A 20234-nucleotide genomic window follows, 5' to 3' on the forward strand; every position below is an offset into this window, starting at 1 on the left:
CCTTCCAGGGTTCTGTGAGGGTTAAATGATAGTTAATAATAATAGCTTTTACATATATCATTTCATATGAATTCTTTTTTGTTTGTTTTTTAAGTTTTATTCTTAGAAGCCCCCATAGGTTTTACTGATCAGCTACCCAGAGAGTCCAGCACATACACACACACACACACACACACACACACACACACACACACACACAGCCTGTAGCTCATATGGCCTCTTAGGGCCTTTCCAGTGCTTGCTCTGTGATTGAGTGATTCCATTTTCAGCACAGTGGTGCCGTTGTTTGGACACAGGACTTCTGTCTATATTTTTGGATTCCCCTTGTCCCAAGGATGCTTCAAAGCATCTCCTCCTCTTAGCTGACCACTAAGTAAGGCTTGGAGAAGGGATTCCTGACCTTGCCAGCTCTTTGGACTGCAGGGAGTGTCTTGTCTGTCCTGAAGGTGAAGGACAGGGGCAGGTGCTATGGGATACCTCAGCTGGGGCTGGGCAGGGAGGCAGTTGGTGAGATTACATTTGTAGCCATTAGTTAAGTAGATTAGCCCTTTTCCCCAGCCCTGCGGGATTAGCCCTTAGAAAAGGGGGAAGCTGGCGGCGCCCCACCTATCTGTCCATCCCTCTCCTCAGTACTCCTGGTCATGCTCTTCCCCCATTCTCAGACTCACACCACCAGCTGTCAGTGGAAAGCCCCCATTCTTGCTGTCCTTGGCTGCTGTATCTCATACAAATTCTGCAGGTATGCAGCTGATCTGTTTTTCTTGGTTTTTCCAGGTGCATCGAGGAAAAGTGTATCCCCCGGTCTGGTTGCGGTGCTTAGCACAGGTGAGTGACTGCTCTTGTGTTGTGAATTATGGGGATTGTTTGGGAGGAGAGATGCATATTGGTGCTTCCTTCAGGACATCAGAAGGTGAAATGGATCTGGATTTACTGTATTCTTTGCCCATCCACAGGACTTTCCAAAATCTCAGGCATCCTCTTCTGTCCTCTTATTGGCTTTCTTTCCCATCAGCCTTCACACCAAAATAAAGATGGGGCGTAGGGTGGCTGTTTCTGCTTCAGAAGCATCAGTGGCCCCTGTTTAGTTCTAGGACAAAATATACACTTCTCTTTCTGGTAATAAACCTTTAAAGCCCTTCATCTGTCTCCTGTCTTTCTCCAGACAGTCCATTTCCCACCTCCAGTTACTATGTTCTGGTCAGACTGGTTCTCTTGCTCTTTGATACTTTCCACCCCCCATCTCTAGTACTTTGCATAAGCTGTGCCTCATGCCAGGCAGGCTCTCTCTCTTTGCATGAACTCTTAGAATTCCATTTCCTTCAAGTATAATTCAGGAGCCATCATCTGTATTGATCCATTCAATTGTTTTGCTCCCCCCTACTAAAATCTCATTGTATTTGCTTATTCCCCGGAAGGATGCAAGCTCCTGAGATCAGGCTCTGGGACTTCCTGTGCTAGGAATACTGGGGATGCAATATTTTAGATCTGTTGAATTGTGTTGAAATGGATGGGAGGAACTTTCAACCAGCATCATGATCTCAGCTGATCTAATGGGGGACAGAGATAGGGGTGGGTGCTACTGAATGGTATCTGGCTTTAGACAAGTTTGTATAGTGCCAGGTCTGCTTCTGAATAAGGAGAAAACTCACCTGTGAGAGCCCAGAGTTCTAGGCCTAGGAGGGAGTCAAAGCTTCAGGAGAAAGTGGTCTTGATTTTTGTGTGTGATAGCCTTATAAGTACATATCCACTCTCAAGAGAGTGACTCCTCATTAATGCCCAAGAGATATGAAACAGTGCATCTTTGTGTCTCAGGGCAATGTAAAATTGGAGGAACAATATTAAGGAGAATAGTTGCCCTTTCCTTGACGTTTAGAAAAACTACAGTTCTTAGAAATTGTATTCTAGAATTTCTCTCTCTCTTTTTTAAATGTTTGTTTTTTAAAACATTAAATAAAAAATTTAAAAAGTTTTATTGATGCCTTTTTAAATAGACAGTCATTTTCAGGAATAATTCCTCCTCCTTTCCTTCCCTCAGGCTTCCCCCTGCACTCCCTACTCACAATAAGCCATCTTTTCAAAACAAAGAAAACTAGCTAAGAAAAAACAGCCAGCCCAGCATATCTGAAAGGGTATGCATCATCCTCCCCTGTAGTGCTTCTCCCTCCCTATTTTTCCAAAGAAATGAAGGGAGGCTTTATAAATGTTTCTGGGAAGAGAGATTTCTTTAGTTCTTAAAAAAGGCAAAGACCACAGTTCCCAGTATTAGCTGTAAAATCACTCCACCCCAGTGGAACTTCCAGGTGGGGACTCCAGAGGGCATTTGCTTCTTCCCTCCCAGGTCTGAGTAACTCTGAGGGGTTGGGATTGGTTTCCTTATACTCTTGGTCATGAGCCCTCACCAGTGTGCTCCCCAATGATTGCAACCAGACATGTGGAGCTTTTAGGAAGGGGGATTACTTACCAACATGGCACAGGAAGAAAAATATATAACATTTCCCAAAGCAGGGGGTAGGGAAGTAGGGAAATATTCTCCCATAGTCCCCCTGGGAAGAATGGCCTTGAGCTTCGAGAGTGTATGTGATAAGTGGTAACTTGAAGCTTCTGGAAACCTTTTTTTTCCCTTGTGCAGTTCTTATGGAGTGTCTATTTGTAGGTGTCTCTGGGTTGAGACCCTCCCAGATTGATTAAGGTCTGTTCACACCTAGTTTCCGCCTTTAATTAATCCACTAGAGAGTTCTGAGCTTTGTTTTCACTAGTTGAGCCCTGTCATTGGTCATTCTGCAACTCAATCACAAGGGATCCTCATCTAATAAATGAAGCAGGACTTGAAGCATCTCATGAATTAAATTAATCAGTGTTGAGGGCTCCTCCCCCTCCCCCACCCCCTTAAGAAGGCTCTGAGTGAGGGAGTAGAGGGATGCTTTTGGGTCATTTCCACTGATCTGCTCAAAATAGGCGTTCCTCCTCATGTCCAGAGACAGCTAACGGCCTGTCTTTGGACTGTTCCTTTTTGAGCTGAATTTCCCCAAGCTGTCCTTCAGCTAAGCAGAGCCCGTCCCTGTGTGGCAAGGGCAGACAGCCTGGGGTTCAGTGAGGGCAGGTATTTTGAGCTTCTGACATCTGAGCTCGGGGCCAGCACGCTAAATAAAGCGGGTGTTACTGTCGGCTGGCACCGTCCATGAGACCTGCCTCCCAGTGATACTATTTGGGAGCTGTGGCATGTCAGAAGCCAGGTGTGGCCCCCCCAGGGTCATCTGGCTAAGGGGGGCAGCTCCGAGGATTCTCAGGGCCGGATTTTTCTAGGTAGAGATAAAGCCAGGGAGGGGAGAATGGGCTAGCGGCTTGATGTCTCCTCCAGCAGGCCGGTGAACTGCTAGGGTTCCAGCATCCAAGGCGCAGGAGACCATTCAGCCTTGTTGGGATTGGGCTGCCAAGGGTTCCGTCTGACATTGTCTGTGGCCCGAGTCTGCTTCAGTAAGTTGGGTGTGGGCCAAGTTCCCACTTCCCCTAGACAGAGGTTTTGTTTTCAATATGGCTAGTTCAGTCCCATTATTAGCACATTCCATTTATATCCTACAAAGAGTAGACTCTAGGCTCTCTCTTTCCTCCTTTGAAAAATGGCAAGGAAATGGGAGACTAGGTCGGGATTCTAGGATGAGAGCTTTTGATGTGACAGGAAAATCTCAGCAGTCAGTCCAGTTCTACAGGAGAGGAAAACAATGCTCAGTGAAGCTAAGGGACTTGCTCTAGCTGTATTACAAGTGGGATTCGAACTTGGGTCTCCTGAGCTAGTTCTGTGTCCCCGATATCTCCCTATCTCCTCTTCAAAGGTCTCTCCTAGTTGTATAAGATTCAGGAGATCTCTGGGGGCTGATGGAGGCATTTTAAAAAATACTGTATTCAGAGAGTTTGGTCCCCAGAGACCAAATTAACTTGGATAAGTATTTAAGCCCAATGGCCCAACTAAAGAGTTGTTTTCTGAGTTCACCTTTCTGAGGCATCTTTCCTTGTCTTCCTCTCTCTCCCTCCTCCTTCCCTTCTTCTTCTTCCCTCTGCCTCCCTTCTCCCCTCTCCTTTTCTACCCTTCCCTCCTCTTCTTCTTCAACTTCCCTATTCTGCCTCCTCCCCATTCTGAGTGTTCTCCACATCACTAAAATTTCATCCTGGGCCTCAGTTGACATAAAAGATGGGCCCAGTCTGCTGCAGTAGGGAAGCACAGAGAGGGAGCTCTCTGAAATGGGGGCTTTGTGTGAGTACCCATGGGGGTGGTACTGGATTATGGTGGAGCCTTAAATCTTTAGGAGTTGCCATTTTAGCTTGGGCTCCTTCTGAGTTGTCTCAGGGTGGTGGTTCTGTCACACTGACACATGTACCTGTATTAGTGAAGGACAAAACTGGAAAGAGGGTATTTCACATTCTGTCAACTGTGGCGACTCGAGACACAAAGGATTCGCAGTGGCTCCGAGTCCTGGGCCTCCCAGTTGGACTTCGGTCTAGACAGTGACAGGGAATGTACTTCTCAGAGGACCTGTGGGTATTCCTAGTGTGAGCCCTTCCTCCTGGGTTAATGACTGAGGAAGGAGGAACTAAGTTGGTCAATATTGACATTTTTGTCTTAAAGGAACAAAGTTGACAGGTGAGTGAAGCGGCAACAAAGGAGATGGCAGAGCAGATTTTGCCATGTACTCAGAGGTTGGAAGAGCCAGGATTTTATGGGATGGGCTAAGTGCCCGTCCTTAGTGCATGCCTGGGAGGACCATGAGGGAGATCCCTAAAGCTTGCAGAGCATCCCCAGAGGGTTCAGCGTACCCTTCCAGACCCAATCAGTCCGCTGTGTGGATTCAGACTCCTGCGCCCTTAAGAGAAGGGACATTTCTGTGTGTGATTCCCATCAGGCCATGTAAGATGCTCAAGAATGGAAGTGTATGAGAGAAGGGGAAGAGAGAAGGGTGTGAGCTGAAGGAGGTAGAAGAGAGGAATTAGGAAGAAGGCCAGAGAGGTTTGAGGAGGGGAAATTTAGATGATGAACTGAAGAGCATACTCAAACAAGACCTAGGGCAATGATGGAGCAAGCTCATCCAGATTTGAGACAGAGCTGACTGTTAAATGTTCAGGGTGATCATTTTCTTCTCAGACACCATCACACTCCACAAATCAGGGCTCGATTCATGCTTTTGTTGATTGTCCAGACTTGGGGAAAAGATGGTTAGTGGTGGGGATTTGCTCAAGTCACATCGCTAGTGAGTCTCAGAGCAGGGTTGAAAAGCAAGACTTTTTCACTCCACCAATTCCAACATTCAGTACGCCTTAGCAGGCTGCTTCTCTATGTCTGTATGATATATATTTCATTAAATCAAAGGCCCCTGACGGATTCCAAACCCTCCATTCTTCAGGAACTGGCTTTGGCAGAGAAGACTTGTATTTATCTTCGTCAGAGGCACACAGGTTAAAGAATAAATATATTTTTGACTGGTCGCTAAGTGCACATCATTCAAACAGGCAGACGGTAGGGCTAATGCTTTGCTTGCCCTCTTATGCAGTCCGAGGTGGCTGGGGAATCTGGCTGGCAGTCTTGGCTCCTTTCCGAAAGATCATGGCCTTTTCTAGATAATTTAACTAGTTCTGATCTGGTGCTAGAATTGGAGTAATTCATTTTAAAAAGATGTTCAGCCTTGTAATACTCAAGTGCTTTTGGCTTTGTAAGATTTCAGGAGCTAGTATCTGAACAAATATGTAATTCCCCTTATCCAGTTTTGGAAAAGATGCCATTTATTGTCCAGTAAAAGCAAAGCCTCATCTCATTGACAAATCCCAAGTCAGTCTGATTTATTTTTCTACCTGTTTTTCACTGGTAAGTAAAATAAAGTCTTCCTCTGCTCCAGCTTCACCAGGAGCACTGAATTTGTAGTCTAATGCCAGTTCTGCCACTTTCTACCTCTGTGACCTTGGAGGAGCCCCTTCCCTGGTCTCGGATGAAGAGGTTGGACCCGATAGCCTTTGCTGTCCCTTCCGGCTCTGCATGTGGTCCTTTGGTCATGGATGATCCAATTTCAGGGCTAACGAGCTCACTTTCTCTGCCCCCTTCTCTTGACACTGCCAATGACTGCTTTCCCTGTACTTGGCTGCTTCCACCAGGTGGCAGATGGTGTTTGGGAAAGCCCAGGGATCTCCTGAAAAGTGCTTTTTTCCACTTCTCCTGCACATGGGAATGTTGTAGCTGGTTTCTGTTCCCTCAAGAGGAGCCCCTTCTCTCTAGGTTGACATTCTGAGCTTGCTGCTGCTGCCAGGCCATAAGCAGGCTGTCTGTACTTGGTCCACAACAAGCCCTTTCATTAAGACTTGTATAGACGTGGGATGGGAGTACAATGAGCTGAGACTTCTGTGAGGGTTAAGAATACTGGGTTTGGCATCTGAAGCCCTAGGTTCACAGTATGGAACTTCTCCTTGTTCCTCCTGTGTGACCCTGGCCCAGCCTGTGCCTGGTTTTACACTTCCATCATCTGGAAAATGGGAGAATTGTCCTCTGTGGTTCTGGGGATCTCTTTGTGCTCTAGACTATTCTTTACTTTTATCTCTTTCCTGTTGGCCATACATTATCAGGAACCCTTGCCCACTACGGTGGATTGGATCAGAACATAGTCCCAGGCTTCACTTAGGTGCTGCCCCGTCAGCTAGGATCCAACTTAAAGATGGAAGAAATGGGCCAAAGAGAAGGACTCTCTGAGGAAACTCATCACTCCTCCTTTTAAACTTAGTGTCATGAATGATGGGGGCAGAAATAATGGTATTTTTTGTCATGGTAACCTCAGGGCTAAGTGAGCATAGGACCTGGAATGTCATGAGGCTTTAATGAATGAAAGATTTAATTGGCAAATCATGTTTGGCATGTTATTGATTCTCTTACGGACAGCCGCTGTGTGTCTCATGTGATATTAAGCTTTGCCAGACATTGAGAGTGTGCTCTGTAGCTGTCATTGCAAAAACCCCATTTCTTTCCCCTTCCCACCTCTAAGAGATGACAAGGTGAGATTCTGGGATGGAGGAAGCTTCCATCAGCTGTTTGTTGGATTTCCCAATATGTGGCTCCTGTAGCTGTTTTTGTATCATGTGGGTATCATCAGCCCCCTGGCCGGTGGCCCCCCAGAGATGGGCAAACACGAGTCTGCTCAGCAGATTGTCCAGCAGCGGGACGGTCCTTTCATGTGTCTAGGAAAGAAACATCTGGCTCCCGGAGGGCAGAAGTCCTTTTCTCTTCTGCAGTTCCCAAGCCTGGTGACAGGATCCGGGCTTTTATTGGCTGGTATTTATATACACAGTTGGTGTGACCACCCCCTTCCTCCTCCTCTTCCCCAAGAGCATCCCTAATGAGTCCCACAACAGAGCAGCCGTGCACAGTGTGATGTAATCCAGCGGTCGGGGGCCAAATAGCCCAGAGGAGCCTGCAGTCAGGGAGCGAGGGTTGCGCCGGGGCAACATCTGGGGGAGAAAGCAGCTGCTGGAAGAACTGGGCTGTCTCCGGCGCTCCTGCCTGTGCCGTTCTCGCTCACTTTGTGCTTCCTAGTTCCCTTGGCCTTCTCCAGAGCCAGGCTCTCACAGGTGGCAGGGGATGGTCCACTGGAGCTGCTGTTTGCCCACATCTTCCAGAAGACATGCTCCTGCTGCCCAAATTTTCCTTGTCCAATATGCACGTGCGGCTAACGGCCAAGGGCTTGCTCCGGAATCTCCGGCTCCCATCAGGGTTCAGGAAGAGTGCTTTGATTTTCCATGAAGGTGGGTGCCTCTTCTCTTGCTAGCTGTGGTTTGTGGGGTGGCTTGTGGAACCTGTCTCCCTCTGAGCTAGGGACAGTGTGGTTATTCATGAGACTGAGGCTTAAATAATTAACTGGCTCAGAGCGCTGCTCTAGGCTCTCTCCTTGGCCAGGCAAGGGGGTCTGGGATGCTTTTTCCTGGCCCCTTCCTTCCCCCGCCTTGGCTGGACCTCTTCCCTGCTAGCTAATCCTAGCTCCCTTCTCCTCCTCCTCTTCCTCATGCTTCCTCAGAGGTCCTGAGATTAGGATTGGTAGCCTGGTATTTTTTGGCTCAGATGGAGGAGGGCTGGAGAATTCCTCCATCTGAGATGCCTTTTCTCCCTGGGGCTCAGCAGCCCTGGTCAGGGGAGGGAGTCTCTCAAAGAGAAGTCGGCCCCAGACTTGTGTATCACAAAATTCTGCTGCTTTCCATCTGTGTCCTATTTAATCTGTGCTGGAGACGGGATCAAATGTAATGTGTTTTGCAGGCTACAGATTGCAAACAGAGCTCTTTGCTTAAAGACCCAGGGGCCCCATCCCCATATTCAAGATGGCTGGAATAACTGGGAAGCCAGAGACATCTCTTGCTGGGGTTTGGGGATCACTTCTGATGGTCTCAGCACTGTCCGGAGCCTGTCTCCTGTAGGTGCAGCCGTGCAGACACACCGGAATCCTTGCTCTCCTTCTGTGTACAGATCATCCCTCGGGCAGACTTTGTTTTTCTTACTGATCTCTGGCCCCAGGAGACGTTTCCGGCTTACGCTGCTGTGCTTCTGGAGCAGGCTTTTTTCCTCAGCCTGCTTCTTCCCCTGCCGTCTCCTGACTTTCCCTGACCACTCCACAGTTTGGCTCCAGTCCTGGGCCTCTTTTTGTCCTAACTTGGGCACGAGTGTGTCATCAGCTGCCTCTCTCATCTCTCCCTTATAGCCAGGTCAACTTGCCTCTCCTGGCTTAAAATGCAGTTCACCTTGAGTACCCATGTCCAAGTTTGATGACCTTTTAATGTAGGGGGTCCCAGAAGCTGGCATTGAATCCCAGTAGTATCAACCTCATTTCCTTGGAATTCAAGGAGGACCAGCTCCCTCCCTCCTTATTCCCTGGAAATGCTTCTGCTTTCTTGGGTGTTTATAAACACAATGGGGAGGGGGGCTCTCTCTTGACTGTAGCTGGGATCAGTTTTCTTAGATTTTGCTGTCCCAGAGCTGAAAGAATGGGGTGTCTAGGATAGCTCAGAGGAAACATTTAGAGTTTGATTGAGAGATGAAAGCCCTTTTCTGGGGTCCTTTGGCAGTGCTACTTAGATGATCTGTGTGACCTTGGATGGAACTGGCTCCAGCCCCCATTCTAATGGAGGCAGTTAGGATATAAACATGGAGATCTGCATTGGGAATCACAGGATCTAGGTTCAAATGATAAGAATGCCAGGATAAGAACCATTAGGTATAGCAAAAAGGACTTTTCCTGACTTTCTACTTAGGGAGAAGCTTCCATTTCCAGAAATAAGGAGGAAGCCTTCCCAAGAAGCTGCCCAGCAGCAGCTTGGAGGGGACTCTCCTAGCACCCGGAGCTGGCCCCCCAGTTGAGGCTTCTTAGGAGCTTTATCAGGGCTGTTCATTTCCTCACACCCCTTCCCATCACCTTTAGGTGTAGCTGAGTGAGTCACTAAGAAGGGAACCTGGGCCCTTGCCCATCTAGCAGGGCAGGTGTGATATTTCTCTGCTTCCTGAGCTCCTGCTCCATTTGGAAACTGAGGGATCTGGCTTTGTGAAGAAAGTCTTCCAGAGATTTCCTGTCTGTGGGTCCTTTCTGACCCTGAAATGGCCTGATGCTAGAATATTCTAACTCCCAGTTCAGCTGACCCGTGTCCTAAATAGGACTTGTTGGACACAGATCTCTCTCTGGCTCTCAGAAGAGCATAGAGCTGAGCTGAGAAAGATCTCAGAAGCCATCAAGTTCTCCTTCTCACACCAGTGCTGATGGGATCCCCACAATCCCCTTTTGCTCTAGACCACTTCCCTACATAGTGATACTTGGACCCATGTACCATTTTCCATTCCATTGGCCACAGTTCTGAGTGGGCCCTCCACACTTCCCCCTGGATGCTGCTGATCTTTAGCTTGGAAGGCAGAACAGGGAGGACAGAACATTTTTGAACTGGGCTAAGAAATCCCAGGCTGTGAGAGGGAACCTCTTCTCCCCAGGGTTGGTCTTCTTGGCATCAGTAAGCTCTAAGGTAGTCCCTGGGCTAGAGGTAGAGGGAAATGCTGCAGTTCTTGTCTATATATGATGAGGGGACATGATATGGAGGAGGATACAGGAGGAGACAGAGAGGAGGGTCAGAGAGATAGAAGAAGTTGGCAAAGGAGAAGAGGGGTCAATAATGTCAAAAACTGCAGAAAGAGATTGAGGGGGATGAGGATTGAGAAAAGTCAACGGATTTGTCAGTTTGGGCTTTGGAGAGGGCAGTTTCAGTGGCTTGAGGTGAGAAGCCAGAGTATAGGGGTTTTGAGGAGAGTCTTTTCTCAGGTTTGGGTTGGGAAGAGGAGGAGTGACAGCTGGGATGAGGTCCAGGGAAGGTGCATGAGGACCCTTCTTCAGCACTAGGTCCAAGGATCAGAATCTGCATTTCCTGTGCTGGGTTCTGTTCTGCTCCACTGAGGGCTTCTCCCCCAGAGGGCTTTTAAGCCCTACCCACATCACTGGGCTTCAAGTGACTTCCAGAGGGATATTTTCTTCCATTCAGAAAATACAAGATGGCTTGTGGAGGAAAGTAGGAGATTGTCCCTTCAGGAGGGGTCCTTTTTATTCCCTCAATGCCCTTGCCCCGTTCCCCTGGGCTGTGAATGGCTGCTAATCTTTGCAGATCAGGGCCTTGGCATCACCGAGCCGATGGCACAACTTCTCCCGCCCAAGTCCTCTCTGCAGTGACAGGGGAGGAAGCTTCTCCCAAGATCCCCCCCTGTGTCCCCAGACAGACTGCAGCAAGCCAGGTGTGAGACTGCCTGTGTCATCTCTGACCTAGATCTGTAATAGAGCCAGGGCTCTCGTTATGGGTCCCTTCTCCTCCTGAGAGCCACATCAGCTTTCCTCTGACTGTTGGTCCTGCCTGGAAGTCTCACATGCAGTATCACACACACACATACACCTGTACTGGTTTCCTGATTTTTCAGTTGGGGAAGCTAAGGGTTAGGGAATTGAAGCTGATAGCTTACCACTGAACATTTTTTTTTTTTTTTTTTAATTTTTTATTTTATTTTATAATTATAACATTTTTGACAGTACATATGCATGGGTAATTTTTTACAACATTATCCCTTGCACTTACTTCTATTCAGATTTTTTCCCTTCCTCCCCCAACCCCCTCCCCCAGATGGCAAGCAGTCTTATATATGTTAAATATATTACAGTATAATTTAGATACAATATATGTGTGTAGAACCGAATTTTTTGTTGCACAGGAAGAATTGGATTCAGAAGGTAAAAATAACAGTTTACATTCATTTCCCAGTGTTCCTTTTCTGGATGTAGCTGGTTCTGTCCATCATTAATCAATTGGAATTCGATTAGGTCTTCTCTATGTTGAAGATATCCACTTCCATCAGCATACATCCTCGTACAGTATCATTGTTGAAGTGTATAATAATCTTCTGGTTCTGCTCGTTTCACTCAGCATCAGTTGATGTAAGTCTCTCCAAGCCTCTCTGTATTTCTCCTGTTGGTCATTTCTTATAGAACAATAATATTCCATAACATTCATATACCATAGTTTACCCAACCATTCTCCAATTGATGGACATCCATTCATCTTCCAGCTTCTAGCCACTATGAAAAGGGCTGCCACAAACATTTTGGCACATACAGGTCCCTTTCCCTTCTTTAGTAGTTCCTTGGGGTATAAGCCCAGTAGTAGTATGGCTGGGTCAAAGGGTATGCACATTTTGATAACTTTTTGGGCATAATTCCAGATTGCTCTCCAGAATGGTTGGATTCTTTCACAACTCCACCAACAATGCATCAACCACTGAACATTTATAAGTACCAGAGTCCAGAACTTGAACCCAGGCCATGGGACTTCAGGCCCAATGCTTCTCCCCCCTTCCCCCCAAACCCAAGTTTTGCCTCCATTTCCCAATTGGGAATCCCTGATATCCCCACTGGCCAACTTCATCTCTGCTATGTTCTAATCCCTGAGCCTGGCAGCCCCAGCTGGTCAGAAGCATGGGCGAAGGAGGACCGAGAGCAAGAGTCCTGGGGTAGAGAAGGTAGCTTCATTCTGGCCAGCCCCTCTCCCTGGGCACTGGTGTCAGCCAGGGATTGGGAGAGCATCTACCCATTGCCCCATCTCCTCCCTTTCCCTCCAGCTCAGCCTTGGAGACTAGCTTATTTTTGTGACAAACTTAAGAGAAATGAATGAAAGGGAACATGGTTATTGTTGTCGTGGCAGCCCAAACACGGTGCCTTACCAGAGTAACAGCCAGCAGGCGTGAGGAACCGAGCATGAATAAATAAAGCCTGAGTCTGTGCCACCCTTCCTGGGAGAGCCTCGGGCATCGAAGGGCACACCCTCCCAAGCCTTTGTATAAGGTCATTGCTCACTCTGGGTTCTGGAGAAAGCTGGGCTCTCCTGGGTGTGGGGCAGTGGAGAGAGGATTTGATTGGGGGCCAGGAAAACCTGGGTTCAAAATCGATCTTACATGCTTCTTAGTGGGGTTTCCTCATCTTTAAAATGGGTACAATAAAAGCTGTTACTTCACAGGATCAAACGGGGTAACACATTGTAAACTTTGGAATAATGTATAACTGTTAATGATTGTTATTACTACTGCTCCCTGTATAATCAGGCTAAATCCCTTAACCAGCTCCTACCCCAGACCTCAGTTTACTCATTTGTAAAATCAGGAGATTAGACTAGGTGTCTACTGAGGTCCCTTCCAATTTTAATTCTTGGATCTTCTAGTCAAGTGGGTCTTCCCAATCATGGTAGCTTGTAGCACATTTCCATGCCTCGGGGGCATGAACTACACATACACACAGTCACACAAACACACACACACACACACGAAAACACATTTTGCTGTAAATATTTCAGCATCTACATGTATCTTTCTGTCTTTGAACTCCTGCTATGCAGTGGGATCCCTGGGGCAAAAAGTATGGATGTTTTTGGTAGATTTTTAGCATAAACTCTATATTGTTTTTCAAAGTCACTGGACCTGCTCAAAACTACAAAAGTTTTGTGAGATATTTTAATTTATATTTCTCTTATTTTTAGTAATTTGGAGCAATCTTTTACATTGTTAATAGTTTTTTGTTCTTTTGAAAACTTCATATCTTTTGAACATGTCCAATTGAGTCTCTTGTTCTTAAATTTATGTGACTCCAGCATATCTTAGATATCAAACCCTTATTAAAAGTATTTTTTATGGAAATTTCTCTTCCCCATTAACATCTTCCTTTCTTATCTTAGCTACTTAGATTTTGTATACACAAAAGCTTTTGCATTTTATGTGATCAAAAAGCAATCTATTTTATCTTTTGTGATCACTTGAGCTGTGAAAGATATCTGACCATATTTTCCTTCTCTTTTTTCAATAACATAACATCTAATATTCCGGTCAGGTATCTATTGGACTTAATGTAATATATATTGGTCTAAATCTAAATTCTGCCAAACTATTTTCTAGTTTTCCCATTACCTACTAAAAGAGGGAGTTCTTCTTCCAAGTAATCTATATTTTTGAATTTGTCAAATACTTGATTATTGAACTTATTCATGACTGAATCTACTCAGCCAATCAACTTTTGTATTTTTTTAAATCAGTATCAGAGAGTTTTGATGAACACTTTTGATGAGTTATGATATAACTTAGGTCAGATAATTCTTATTTGTTTTATTATTTGAGTTCTGGAACTTTTTCTCCTCCAAATAATGTTGTTTTTTTAATTTGGAGGGGGGTTGTTGTTGTTATTGCGGCTGTTGTTGTTTTGGTTTTGATTTTGCCCAGCTCAATAAAATTATTCCTTTGATAATTTGCTGTAGCACTCAGTCTACACATTAACTTTAGGTAACTTCATCATTTTTATTCTATTGGTATAGCCCAACCATGAGCAATGAATATTACTCCACTTATGCATGCCATTTTTATGTGTTTACAGTGTGTCATGTTTCTGTTTATATAAGTCTTGAGATTGATTCCCAGATATTTTATGTATTTTGTAAATATTTTGAATGGAATTTTCCTTTCTATTATTTTCTCTTCTAATTTATTATTGCTACAAAGAAATGCTCTTGATTTTTGTGGATTTATTTTGTATCTAGCTATTGTATTAAAACTATCAATTTCTCTCTTTAATGGTTCTTTGTAATTTTTTAGTTAAACTATCATGTCTTCTGAAAATTAGAGACAATTGTGTTTCCTCTTTGCTACTGTTTATACCATTAATTTTCCCCCTCTGGTATTGTTATTCTAATTGATATTTCTAGAATTATGTTAATGTTGGCTTTAGTTTTTTTTTTTTTTTTTTTGGAGGCTGAGGTTAAGTGACTTGCCCAGGGTCACACAGCTAGGAAGTGTTAAGTGTCTGAGACCAGATTTGAACTTGGGTCCTCCTGAATTCAGGGCTGGTGCTCTATCCACTGCGCCACCTAGCTGCCCCCAGCTTTAGCTTTTAGATACATACTTTTATCACAGTAAAAATAGCTCTTCTTTGACTACGCTTTTTAGGGTTTTTAGCATAAATGAGTGCTGTGCCTTGTTAGAGACCTTTTCTGTACTTATTAGTGTAATCATATGATTTGGGACATGATAATTTTTGTTAATTGTTTTTCTGATGCTGAGCTGTCTCTGCACCCCTGCAAAATTCTATTTGGTTATAGAAAATGCTTTTTTGAATGTATTATTATAGTTTTATGCTAGAATCTATGTACCATAAGTACTTATTGCTTTTAAATGCTTGGGTAGGATCCACCAAAAGTTTTTAAAAACAATTATCTCCCATATCCACTATGCTTCCAGGCATATAATAAAAACTTAAATGTTTATTAATTGATTGACTAGGTCAGAGTTCTTGGGATTTAGTTACTTACCTTCACCTTCATTTCATCTAGTTAAATTTTTTTTCTTGAAGTTTGATTTGTTACATTCTCTATACCATGTTTTGTTGATGTTGGCATTTTATATTTTTATAGGCCATTTCTTTTAAATCCTTAGATTTCCTGGCATAATTATATACAAAATCCTGGGAAGTCTTTTTATTTCTTCTTCATTGGTTTTACCTAGTTCACTTTTATTTTGCTCATTTTATTTTTCTACTTCCTTATTATCAGATTAGCTGATAATTTTTTGTTAAAATTTGTAGATTTACATCAATCAATTCTATAGTCTTTTTATCTTTCCTTTTATCTGTTTTTCCTTTAGTTCTTACTTTTACGTAAAAAAAAATACATCAAGGATAAATATGCTGATCCATAGGAAAATAAATGGTAAAATGTGATTAGGAAGGGAACAAGGAAGCATAACTGCTGCCCAGAACCCAAGGCACTTCAGGAATGCTGCTGTTGCTCTTCCTCCTCCTCCTCCTCTCCCTTCTCCCTGTTCCACTGCTGCCGCCACAGGGGCCTCTGAAATGCCACCATTGTCTTGCCTTCATGATGGGAGGAAGCTCTGAGGAATTTTTTTAAGGCCTCTTCCTTAAACTCTGAAAAAACACTGGTGGTTTCTATGCCTCTGTTGTCAGACAAACCACATCAACAGAAACCATTTTGCCTCAGAAATAGTTGAGCCTCCAAGCCAGACTGTGATACTGCTGTGCCCTTAGTATGGAAGACATATCTGGAGCTGCCCACAGCAAGGCAGCAGAAGCCAAACTCAAGAGCATTGCTTCCTAAGTGGGATATCCCTTGGATATGGGCCTAGAGGTCTATGTCTATGACCAGTGTGACCAGGAAGGTCTGTGCAAGCTGCTCCCCGAGTGGCTGTAGGGGGACACAGCAGCTTGTGAAAGACACTTACTTAGGAAGTCATAGAAAGTCATTAGTCAGGATCTCAGATCTGGAGCTAGGAAGGACCTCAGAGACCATCAGATCTAACCACCTCACTTTGTACACGTGATCTTTGTCAATGGAGAAGAACGCTCAAGGGATGCAACAAGAAATATTTGGTATATCAGAGCTATATGATGAAATGATGCATGGAAGACCTCCAGCTCATGAAGAACAAATCTGAGAATGTGAAGCTATTAAACCTAGTGTCCAGTGGTGCTCCTTGCTAGCATGACAACTTCTCTGAGGAATGGATGCCCGGGGCATGGTTTCCTATGGATCCATAACCCTAAAACCAGAGCTCATGAGTCCCCCAACATGTGTACCATTAATAATCAGCTAGTAGACAGAAATTAGTTCAAAGCAAAGGCATTTGGTGAAATGACAAAGTTAAGAAAAGTCACAACAAAACATGGTCTCCTTAACTTGGAATGTCTTCTCTGATAAATGACCTATTGGTGGGAATGGATTCACATAAGTGTCACACATGGAGGAGCATAAATAGGGAATATATGTAGTCATATAAATAGGAATATGTGTAGTTATATATATATATATATATATATATGTGTGTGTGTGTGTGTGTGTGTGTGTGTGTGTGTGTGTGTGAGTTCTTATGGAAGGAAGGGCAGCTCCTGTCTATGATGCCATAGGGCTGCTGATGTGATAGAGAGATGTCAGCATGGACCTTTTCCTGACTGCTGCTTTCATAACCTCTGCTGGATATTGCTGAGTTACTCTACTGCTGCTATACTGACACCTGCCCCACTGTAGTCTTTGAGTGCTGCTGCTACCACCCACCTGCTCTGTTGTCATCTATAAATTCATGCTGTTATTATCTCCACTTCCTCCAGCTTCCGGCTCAGCTGAAAGAAATCTTGACAGTGGTGTCTCTCATTTTATAACCAACCTTAACTTTCCTTAAGTCCTTTGAGGATCCCTTTTACTTATGTCCTTTGAGCATCTTGATTACTTCCCTTGGGTGCCACCTTAAAGCCTCTAGGCTTTCCCCAGCTCATTGGAAGCATTGCTTGGGAGCCAAGTTAAAAAACCTCCCTCAGATTCCCTCAGATGTCTAGCTGTCAAAGACTTAACTCCCCAGTGCACTTCAAGTACCAGATGCTGTCCAACAAGGAGCCTTTTGTCCAACTAAGGCCTTTGGTCCAGGATTGAAGGTCCTTCCTCCAGAGGTCTCACCTTTACTTATGGCAAGTGAATGCCTTTATGCCTTTATGTTTCAGTTGATGAAGGCTAGTCAGTAAGTCAGGGAAGGCGTATTTGCTTAATATCTACAGAGGTCCAAAGTCTGAGGGCCTTCAGGTTTTTTCAGGTTTTTTTTTTTTTTTTTTTGTTTTTTTTTTTCCAGTTCTCTGATGAACATGAAATAATACTGGGGAGTGATTGGGTAGAGAAAAGGGCTGAGAGACAAGTAGAGAAAGGGGTAAAGTCATTGTCTCCTCTACTTGTGTAACTACATTTCTGGCCTATCACAGGGGAGCCACGGCCAACCCCAAGGTACATACGAAAGTCCAATCACCAAGACAGAGTCTGCCCATTAGGGAATAACAGCAAACATTTGGTTTTGGCTGGAGAGGAGAAAAGTCTGTGGCATCTGAAAGGACAGATCTCAAATGCAAATCCTCCTCTGACTTTCCTCATCTTTCTTAACCTGTCACTTCCTCTCTGTTCATGTCCAGTACTTAACTTTAAAGGAGACTTCGCAGGACCAAACCAGTCGTTCGTTCTGGCCTGAAGTGAATACGATTTCATTTGGCCCATTTTGGTTCTTGCAGAGACAGCTGTGTGGCTTTGTGTGAAGGTCCATGAAAGAGAGACATTAACAAGATACTCCCACCAATCTGGACTGTGGCCATTATCTCTGTACTAGGGCAACTTGACCCATCTCCACAACTGGAGCAGCCCCAAACCTCTCCCTAACTTGGGGCAGCAACCAGTACTTAAACACAGAAGACTACCCTGAAAGAGCTAGCCTGGGGTCTTATGACCCTGGAGAAGGGAAAGAGATCTGCCCAGAACTGTTACCAGAGCCTCCAAAGGGTTAATCTTTGGCCTGGCTTCCATGGGGCTGCTCCCTGGCCCTGGGCACAGCATTGCCCCAGGCTTCCAAAGGATGGGATTGCTTTAACTCTATGCATCAGGGCAGTTGGGAGATGTAGGTGTGGGCACCAGGGTTTTTGAGGGGAGGCTGCTTCTCCCCTGATAGGCTAGGAAGCTGGGAGTTTGCAGCATGGAAAGTGTGGATGGTTCTAGGTAGAGAATATCCTAGAAAAAAGATGCAGTTCCAGACAGGAAGAGAGTCAGGGGGTCTAGAAGAGCACAAGCCCCCAAATCAGAAGTTTCTCAGACTCCCACAATTTCTTCCTTGAGGGTTTGGTATTCCTAGGAGCCTCTAGACACTTTTCTGGAGGGGGGATTTTATTACTTGTCAAAGGGGCAGTTTTCCTATGATAATGTCTCTGCAATGGATCGTTTCTCTCTGTTTCTGTCTGTCCTTTCTCCCTCCCTCCCTCTCTTTCTCACACACTCTCTGTCTCTGTCTCCCCCTCTTCTCGATCTCTGTCTTTCTCTTCTCTGTTCTCTTCCCCCCCCCCCCCACATGTCCTCTTGGCTTTTAAGTCTGGGGGCTGAGTCTTATCTCCCTCATGTTCCTCTGTACTTAGTAAGTGCATAATAGTATTTTTTAATCAAGTCAGATCTAGTTGAAAATAGATAGATGCAGTTGGTGGGAATGGTTGTAACTCAAACGATACACTCTCCTTGTGACTTTAGAAATCTGTCTCTGGCTGGTACCCAGAGAATGATGTCACTTAAAATCTGGGCTTGGGGCCAGCTGGTAGGGTCACTTCAGGCTCAGCCCAGCTCAGTAGCACCACAAACACGAACCATGCCTCAGATATATCGGAGGTTCCCAAGAAGCCATGCTACATGGAGAATCACTGTTTTCTTTATCATACCTGAAACTCTCTTCCCTATGCTCTCATTTCCCTGAAACCAGAGAGCTCCAGAGTCAGACCTGAAGTCAAATCCAGCCTCAGACATTTAACTAGCTGTGAGATCCTGGGAGAGTCATTTAGCTGCTGCCTGCCTCAGTTTCCTCATCTGTAAAACATAGCCGCTAATAGCATCTCCTTCCCAGGGTTATGGTAAAGAGCAAAGGAGATCATATTAGCATAGTGCTCCGCTTAAAATAAGTGCTACACAAAAGTTTGCTATTGTCATTATTATTATGAGGCAGATGTCCTGAGCTGTCCTTTCCCTGAATGACTGTGAACTTAGGTTCAACAAAACAGGAAATCAACCCTGTTCTTTGCTTGTTTCCCATGACCTCTTCCCAGCTTCCAGATGTCGGGGATGGTGACACGGGTGAGTGGGTAGTGAGCTTTCCGGAGCAGTGCAAGTAAGCTTATAGATGGGGTGTACCCCTCCCTGGGTGTCTCCTGGGCCTCCATTCTGTAAGACAATCTCAAAGGGAAAAGATTTTCAGGCTTCTGGGAGACTGCTCTAACTGTCTTTGGTCTGGTTGAATACAATGAACATTCATTAAGCACCTACTGCATTGCCCACTGGGTTAGCTCTTAGGGCTACAGAGACAAGGAAAGGGCCAGACCAGGCCCAGTGCCTGGCCCTGTGCTGGTGTTTCCCAAGGCTTTTTGGGAGAGATAAAACCCCCTTGTAGTCTCCTCCCATCCTAGGCTGTTCCCATCCATCCAAGTCTTTTGTTGTGATGGGTTTTGCTTTCTTGTGTTGGTCCAGGACCCACAGCCCACTGGGCCTGTGTGGAGACTTCCTGGCCTCCATAGTCTGCACATTGTGAGTTGAGTTTGATCCCCATTCATGTGGCCTTCTGTCCTGCTGATTCGGCATTTCTGTAGCCCCTCTTGGGACTCCTTATTAGGAGTCTTCAGGGTCGGCCATAACTGGTGGGTCGATTCTGAGGATCGATGGCCTCTTCTCTCTTTCCATCCCATTTCTCCCACAGCCTTAATGAGCTCAATCAGTGTATTGAATCCCTCTCTTCCTTTAACACACAAGCCTTTCCAGATTTGCCCTCCTTCTGGTGTTCTCCCTCTCAGATTACCTTGTATCTTTATTGATAATTCCTTGTATCCACCTGGTATAGATCCACATCTTGCATCTCTAGGATGAACACTGCTTAGGAGCCAGTATGGTTTCATTGTATCCTGATTAGCTATTTAGCACATAGTAGGTGTTTAATACATGCTTGTTGATTAATTGCTACAATGTTCACTCTTGACAGCCTACAGACTGCCCCTAGATTGATCTTTTAACTTAGCTTTGTCTTAGACCAATTGTTTACTCAGGTTTTTTTTTTGGGGGGGTTTGCTTCAGTCACTATAACATTGCCCTCTCCCCGCCATTACCAC

General features: G+C 45.1%; 1 protein-coding gene across 12 annotated transcripts in view; it reads left to right on the forward strand.

Moving 5' to 3' along the window:
- The window catches only part of MTUS1 (microtubule associated scaffold protein 1), a 125579-nt gene that overhangs the window by 71037 nt on the left and 34308 nt on the right, over positions 1 to 20234 (forward strand). For 11 of the 12 annotated variants that reach the window (XM_074273883.1, XM_074273884.1, XM_074273886.1 and 8 more), the window contains one exon: positions 775 to 825. In XM_074273883.1, coding sequence (XP_074129984.1) covers positions 775 to 825 — 51 coding nt within the window. Of the gene's footprint in view, positions 1 to 774; positions 826 to 7387; positions 7771 to 20234 lie in introns of those variants that run through there. The other variant, XM_074273895.1, reaches the window with a different exon arrangement.

This window comes from Sminthopsis crassicaudata, chromosome 6 (genome assembly GCF_048593235.1).
Source record: "Sminthopsis crassicaudata isolate SCR6 chromosome 6, ASM4859323v1, whole genome shotgun sequence".
Lineage (NCBI taxonomy): Eukaryota > Metazoa > Chordata > Mammalia > Dasyuromorphia > Dasyuridae > Sminthopsis > Sminthopsis crassicaudata.